General features: G+C 50.2%; 1 protein-coding gene across 1 annotated transcript in view; it reads right to left on the bottom strand.

The window, feature by feature from the left end:
• Positions 1–325: 325 nt before the first annotated feature.
• Positions 326–7,748, bottom strand: part of ACBD6 (acyl-CoA binding domain containing 6) — an 82,192-nt gene continuing 74,769 nt past the window's right edge. The window contains exons 7-8 of the mRNA XM_064719673.1: positions 4,703–4,733; positions 326–903 (exon numbers count right to left, since the gene is read on the bottom strand). Coding sequence (XP_064575743.1) covers positions 746–903; positions 4,703–4,733 — 189 coding nt within the window. The 3' untranslated portion in view covers positions 326–745. The remainder of the gene's footprint in view (positions 904–4,702; positions 4,734–7,748) is intronic.

Below are 7,748 nucleotides of genomic sequence, written 5' to 3'. Positions count from 1 at the left end.
CGCTGGAGGAGCCGTTCCAGGGATGGACACACACCAGGAGCTGCTGGGGTGGTGCTTAAAGCCATTCAATTCAGCAAAGGGATAAAAGTGCTATCAGCTTGGAGAGGCTGATTAGCAACATGTGTTGTGTGAGAACCAGAGGGACAGACAGACAGACAGACACCTGTATGACCCTGCTGTCTTTGCAGCTCTGCCTCCCCAGGACAAGAGCTCCAGCAGAACTTCCCAAGGGTTATGGGAAGCACTGAGCTGCCTCCCATTCTTATGGCTTCCAAGTCACCCTCTGCAAACAAAAAACCCCAAAACCAAACAAACACATCGAGGCTTGATCCCAACACTGTGCTTTTATTTATATGATTTATTTGGACCCAGGGAAAAAAAAACCCAAAACAAACAACCCAAAATTCAGCTTGAACGGGAGAATGCATCTCACCTGGCCCTGCATCCCCAGGGAGGAGCCGACAGGTCAGCCCAGCTGCTCTGGTGAGACAGCCCATACAGTACTCGTGTTTGATACATTAAAATAACACTTGGGGCCTCCTCCAGGCCCTCTCCCCTGTCCCTCCCCCCTCAAATACTGCTGAAGGTCAGAGCCTGCCAAGCTCTGATGCCACCCTGCTCAGGGCATGCGCTTGCAGAGCCCAGCCAGACCCTGTGCTTTAACGGGAACCCCCGAGGTGTCTGGGGAGGGCAGCAGGGAGGGGACAAGGGGCGTTTATTGCAGAGCACCTCTGTGCCCCGGGGCTCAGGGCTGGCCGGGGCCGTGCTGCTGCTGCAGAGCCCGGGTGATGGCTTTGGAGTCCGTCACCTCCTCGGGCAGGCAGCCCTCCTGGTCCCGCAGCCCCGGGTCGGCCCCCGCCTGCAGCAGCAGCTCCACGATGTCCAGGAACTCGCAGGTGGCAGCTGGGGAGGGAAAAGGGAAGGGTTAGTGCGGGGATGGGCGTTTCTGGAGCGCTGGCTGTAGCTGGAGGCAGGAAACGCCGGCTCAGCAGAGCACATGGCAGGGCAGAGCTCAGAACACAAAGTATCGCTGTGGATCCAGCAGTGCATGGGAAGGAGAAAGGACAGAGTGAGAGCGATGCAAAAGCAGCAGTCCTGAGTGGTGCAAGCAGCACCCAGAGCCTGCAGTCCAGTCAGAGGTGCTGAGAGCTGAGGGATCTGCAGGGCATCACCTGGGACAGCTTGGCTAAGGCTCATTCCCACCCAGGACTGGCCACTGAGCCTGGGAAGGGCCCCAGAGTGCTACTGCAGCACTGCAGGGACCCCAAAGTGCCACCTGGGAAAGCATTCCCTGCCTGCTCCTGTACCCAGAACTTATAAAGCATTCACCATCTATAATGGATCTGCACCCTCATCTGCCTCCTGCACCTCCCAGGGAGCAGGCAGCACATCCCAGGCACTGCCTCACTCCTGGCTTTTGTCCATGCCTTCTCTCTGCACAAAATTCAGATGGTCCACAGCTGCTGGCCACCACTTCCTGGAGCACCAGCTCCAGGTGACTGTGCCCATGGCCTGGGACAGCTGTTAATTCAAGCACACATTTTATTCCCCACACCTCTACTGGTAACTTTTTTCATCCCTCATTTTCTCTAAGATAGAGTCAAGTTCGACCTGAACTCTTCTCTAGCCTAGGATGTCCTACCTAAGGATGCTAAAAGAAAAAGAACCAGGAAAATCAGGAAAACTCCTAACACTGAAGAGCTGGACTTGGCTGACATCAGCAGAAGTCCCAGACCCTGGATTTTCCTTTCAGCCTGTGCAACTCAGACCCTAGTAAAGCCAAAACCTGCCTTACAAGGCCATGAAGCTGGCAGCTTCCTCTTGCATTGGTAGCAATTGGTTTTAATCATATTTTGGGTGTTTTTATAGAGCAACCGACTGACTCCTTTAGTGATTAGAGTGTCTTTTGCATTACTCTGCAGTCTTCTACTGATCCAAAAGGACAAGCAGTAATGTCTCATTAAAATAAATTCAGTGTGTGATTGGAGTTTATATTGAAAGGATAAAAAAGGGGAAATGGTGAGGAAGCAGGTGGGGGTGTGGGTGAGGCTGAGCTGAAGGGGGGCACATCCCTGTGCAGATAACAGACTTCCAGAGGTGCCAAGGAAGGTCTGGTGGCAGCTTCTGGGCACGGGGAGCCGGTCCCCACAGGAAAAGGTGGCTTCCTTGTCTGGTGCCACGTCCTTGAGCAGGCTGGGGACATCCCTGGGGACGAGCACAGCTGCTGGATTTATCACACCCTGGGACCCTCGATTTGTCAAGGGCCAGAGCGGCAGCCCTGACAGTGGCACGGGTGAAGATGAATTTCCATTCAGCGCAGTTCGCCTCCCGACTCCATTAATCCTCAGGGTTCGGATGATGAATTTTTTTTTTTTTTTTTATTATTTATTTCCCCTCCAGCGTCCCCTCCCACTGCCCTGCCCGGCGCAGCCGGAGCCGAACAGATGGTGCTTTGCAGGGAAGCCGGGGTGCCCAGGAGGATACGGAGCCTGCCCACTGCACAGCCACGTGGCCACCGCTGCTGGAGAAGCCTTGATTTCCTCAGGGAGAGGCGGCAGCGATGATTTCAGTGTGTCCGGGATGGATGGATGGATGGATGGATGGATGGATGGATGGATGGATGGATGGAGAGGAGCCGGGCGGAAGGGGCTGCCCAGCACCGAGCACACAGCCACGGGCTCGGGCTGCAGCCGTGGCTCCCCCGGTGGCCTCCGCTTAACCCCCGATTAAAGGCGGGGTCAGCGGCCATCGGAAGGAGCCGGGATTTATCACCCCCAGCAGGATGCGCTTTGACACCGGCTGCAATCAGGAGAGCTGTCACCACAAGGACAGCTGTCAGGCCACGCTGCCGGCTCATAAAAAGGGATGCAGACACCCTAAAAGCAGGGGCTGCCTTGCTGATGGGAGTTAACCCTTCCCTGGACTCGGTGAACAGCCTCCAGCAGTGCCTTGTGAAGGCAACGCTCTGCTCAGAGCTGGTGTCCGTCCACAGCAGCTCTCCTGCCTCCCCACTGCAATTAATGACTCAGTTGTGAAGTGCTGACCAAAATGGGACTGGGAGGTGACAGTGAGTTCCAGTTTCAGGCCAACAGCCACTTGAATCCAACCCAGTCACCCATTTAAGAAGCTGTTTCCAAGCTCGGGGTGATTTATGGCCAGATCAGCAAGAAAGGGAATGAGGATGTCCTGGGGACCCATAGGAACACCAGGCCTGTGTGCCAGCAACCCAGAGAGGCTTCCCAAAGATGATATACATAATATATCATGTAATACTCAAGGGGAATCAAACATTTCAACACTTCACAAACATTTGGGAAGAAAATCCTGGGAAACTGTAGTTATTGAAACACCTGAGCTGGAAGGGTAGATCAGAGAAATAATTTCTGAAATAATGTTCATTATATCACTTATGTTTGCTTGTGTTGAACAACCTGCCTCAGTCCCCAGCCAGAGGGATCCATCTGCATGGAACTGAAACTCAGGTGGTGCATCCACCTTTTCCTTTCACATACTGGGCTTGCCAGAAGCAAGTGCTCTTGGATAACTTACACACGTGCTATGCTTTTGCACAATCTACTGTGAATCTCTCAGGAGTTGGAAAAGCATCTTCTCAGGAGAGAGAATGCCCAAACTGTGGAATGGCTTAGGTGGAGAAAGAGGCAATGTGTCATTTTAAATGCTGTCCATCTGTGGACAATGCTGTGCTAAGCAACAGATTCACCATTCCAGTCACAGCGACAGGAATTTGAAAAATGGAGTATCCTACAGGAAAGGTCCCACAGGGAGAAATCACACATTATTGTAACTACAGTCTTGGTTCAGGGACCCTGGAATCTGGGAGTTCAGCTCCAGATCCAAATGCTGTGCCTTGGACTGATGTCTGCAAAGCAATTTTGCTATTCTGCTAATGTCCTTGTGGAGAGATCAAGAAGAGAGAGAAAGACACAAACACTTCAGAATGACAAGTATGCTCTTAATTACCGTGACAGGCATCAAGAGAGAGTACAAGACAATAACTGGCTATGTCTTAATTTTGGGAAAGAGATTAGGATCCAGATTAAATTGATACTTTTTTCCTATTCCCCGCACATCAGCACCACACACATCACTTCAGTCTCTGCTTTTCTCATTTGGAGATAGAACAATCTTTCAATTAAATCACGGATCTAATTAGCCTGTAATTGTAGGAGGGACACCAACTGTGACTTGCCTCTGCTGATTTTGGTAGTAGAGAAGCTGCTGCTCTCTCAGCTGTGATCAAACAGGTTTGTCACCAGGACACATGAAGGTGGAGGTCACCTTGTTTGTCCCCTTCCCCTGCCCTCTGTAACCTGTTCAAGCTGGCACAGACCCTCCCTGAAGGCCAAGGGATTTGGCATCCCCTATCCAGAGCCACTCCTGGCTCTGCAGGTGGCACACCAACATCCTGGAGACACAGAGGTGTACAGGGAAAATCTGCATCATTAATTGAGGGAAAAGGAAGGCTTTAAGGTGACATTTGCAGAGGAGAATGAAGGGAGGGCAGCAATTTTCTCCTACCCCTACCATCCTGGGATTTGCTAGTGGAGGTAGCCACTGGTTAATCAAATCCAGCTTCCTTGCTCATTTTTCTCCTGGAAATTGTTTTCTGTGTATAGAGCATTTACTCCAGCTACAAATCCACACTGCTAAGAAGGAAGAGCCAAGCTTAGAGGCAGCTTACCATAATGGAGTGCAGTCTGGCCTTCCCCATCCTGAAAAAGAGAAAGAGACTCGATTTTAGAGGTGTAGGTAACATTGTGGTAATACAAACACATGCCAGTTTTAAATAAATAGGCTGAATCCCAGCAATGTTTTAATTGACCAGACAAACAGCCAGGACACCCAGCTACCTGACAGCTGGGATTTGAATCATCATCCACCATCACTCCCTATTGATGGATAATCAATATCTATCCACCCATAAGAGTGCGTGGATCACGTCATGACGTGAGTATAATTCAGTTCATACTGTTATCACTTCCAGCCCATAAAAATGAAGGATTTCAGTCCTATGGCCTCACTCTGGGATTCTCACTACTCCTGATGCTTTAGTGCAAGATGTTTCAGTGCAAACCCAGCTTTGGCCAAATACCTGAGAGAGGGGTAAAGCGCTGGGATGCTCTCACAGTTCAGTGCACTGAGCTCTTCAGCATATGGAAAAAAAACCAGTTTCTTCCACCTGAATAAATCTAGGTTCCTGCCTTCAGAATTTAAGTCTACACTGATACCCAGGTTAAGTTCTATCAAGTCAGGAAAGGGCAGAGTGCTCAGGGATGACAGCAAGTTGTCAAACTGATCCTTGTGAAACACCTGCAGTGCAAGGGCAAAGCAAAGTGTGTGATTTGTAGGTGTTGGCACACAGCTCCCTGGTCCAGCTAACACTTAAGCCACTGCCTCAGCTGCAATGCTTTGGGCAGTGTGTCCCCTTCCCAGACTCCTGTGTCCCCTCCCCAGGGCTCTACCACAGCTGATGCTTCACATCCAGCACTGCATACCCAGGCACCTCACCCTGCCACCAGAACAGGTGAAATAACAGAAGGAAAGAATTATGGCCCCTTTGCTTTCACTACCCCAACCAGGATTAGCCTCTAATTCAGTTCTTGGCCTCCTTAATTTATTTGCATCTGTCTATGGAGACTTAAATTTTTAATTACCATCATCTTTGGGATTACGGTGCAAATTCTACAGTTTGCCGTAGATTCTGGAGCAGGCAAAAGAGAAAAGAACAAGAAAAGAGGTAGAAATTCCACTCATAGCTGGAAGTTTTCTGGTTTCCCAGTGTATTATTCTGCTTGATATTAAGCCTGTTGAGCTGTGGAATTAGGAATGACCTGTGTTTTGGGGTGGGAGGTGCCATGCTTTGCTCTGGGACACTGCACCAACATGACAACCACAGCAGCAACAAGGATAAAAAGCCAGATATAACAGGTATTTGCTGCCTAAATACCCATTTCATATCTTTCCCAAGCAAAGGGGTGGGAGGGTGTGATTTTTCCTTCCATGTGCTACTATGTCCCACTCATGTCACTCAGAGCAGTGTCTGAAGATGCCTCATTCCAGGAGCCTATTTCAAACTGTGGGGAGCACGATGCAAATGGTGTCATTAGATGGTACCACAAACCAAAGAGCTGAGGGAATCACAGCCAGCACCCATGGATTATTCCACACTAAGGTAACCAGTGTGAGCCAGTGCCCCTGAGCTCCCCTTAAGCACATGGCTGCTTGGAGGAGTGACAGGGCCAGCACTGACCTCAGCAGAATACTCAGCAGGGCTGGGGAAGGAGAGGTGGGAGCAGTCTGAATGAGTTATTGGAAAGGCAGGATGTCAAATGTGTGGGCTGGGGGATGGGAATCCAGCTCCCCTCTGCATCACCACCTCCAAGACTGCAGCCAACAAAACCCACAGGTGAATGGGACTGGAGCCATGCAGCAGAAACCCCTTCCCATGGGAGTGCTTTGCTGCAGAACTCCCTATTAAAACACCCAGGGCTGCTCCAGGAATCCTAGAGACATTTGTTCCTCTTCCAAAGGCCTGCAGAAAGCACTGCTGGTTCAGCAGCTGGCTGGGGATAGCAAGGTTTTTTATTTCTCTTAGATGTACTTCCTGGCATCTGCTGGGCTAAGGAGGGAGCACAGGTCTCAGCATAGGAAATGCATCCCTTTAATCCCAGTGTGCTTTTTATAAAGAACTATTAATCCAATGTTATGCAAACATGGTTTGCACTTTATTTACGCTGCGGATTTTCCCCCTGCTCTGAGCCAGCCCAGTGGCCAAATGCTATTTGTTACACTTCTCAGATGCCGTGCTGTTTGCTTCTATTTCCTCTGTGACAAATTTTAATCCAGGTAAATGGAAAAAGCTCTAGTGTGGTCACTCACTAAAGGCCTTGAAAGCCCTCGGAAAGCTGCTGATCTCAATCCCTCTTTGATTTGGCTTTTTGGAGCACCGTGGCTAATTGCAGCCTGATGTACCCAGCTGCTCCAGGTATGGCCATGCTGAGCCTTCAGAGCAAAATGGTCACACGTGGAGACTAATCAAAGATGGGCTGTGAAAGTCAGGATTACAGCTCCCTTTGTGGGAATTATGTGAAACAAATATTATGTGAAACAAATATTGCCTGCCAGGCACGGGAAGTGTCTGTTTTGCAATCAAACACCACGTGCAGAAGATGAGTGAAGATGAATTGTAGCTGGCCTGGATGCAAGGGGTATTTCCTGATGTGCAACAGAAAGCAGAGGCCTCTTGAGCATCCTTCTCCCAAGATGTGTCTGTGTTAGGATGGATGATCCCAAACAGGTACAAGCCTCTGTCCTCATCCCACTGGCATCAGCCAAAAGAGGGGAACAGCCAGGCTCAAAGCAGCAGTGCACCTTCTGTAAAGGCTTGCAAGGCACTGCAAGGCCCTTGTCCCAGAGCCCTTTTAGCAACTGTCCATCTGTATAAAGGAGGAGCTCGTGGAAATGGCAGAACCCAACCAGGCAGACAAAGTGACCAGGAAGGAAAGACCATGACACATTCAAATGTAGGAGTGCTCAGTCTCAGACATGTTACTGACCAACAACAGATCTGATTCCAACATTTCCTCTTGCCTCCTAATGTGCCATCCCTGGTGGCTTCTACAGCCTCCTGGCACATCTGGCCACGTCAGGGTGACAGCTGAGCAGCACAACCTTTCTGGGAGATGAAACCCCAAATGCCCATGCCTACCAAACCCATCAAAACAAAG

This window comes from Zonotrichia leucophrys, chromosome 8, assembly GCF_028769735.1.
Source record: "Zonotrichia leucophrys gambelii isolate GWCS_2022_RI chromosome 8, RI_Zleu_2.0, whole genome shotgun sequence".
In the NCBI taxonomy this organism is placed as follows: domain Eukaryota; kingdom Metazoa; phylum Chordata; class Aves; order Passeriformes; family Passerellidae; genus Zonotrichia; species Zonotrichia leucophrys.
The sequence above is the reverse complement of the archived record's forward strand: the minus strand, read 5'-3'. Positions and strand labels throughout refer to the sequence as shown.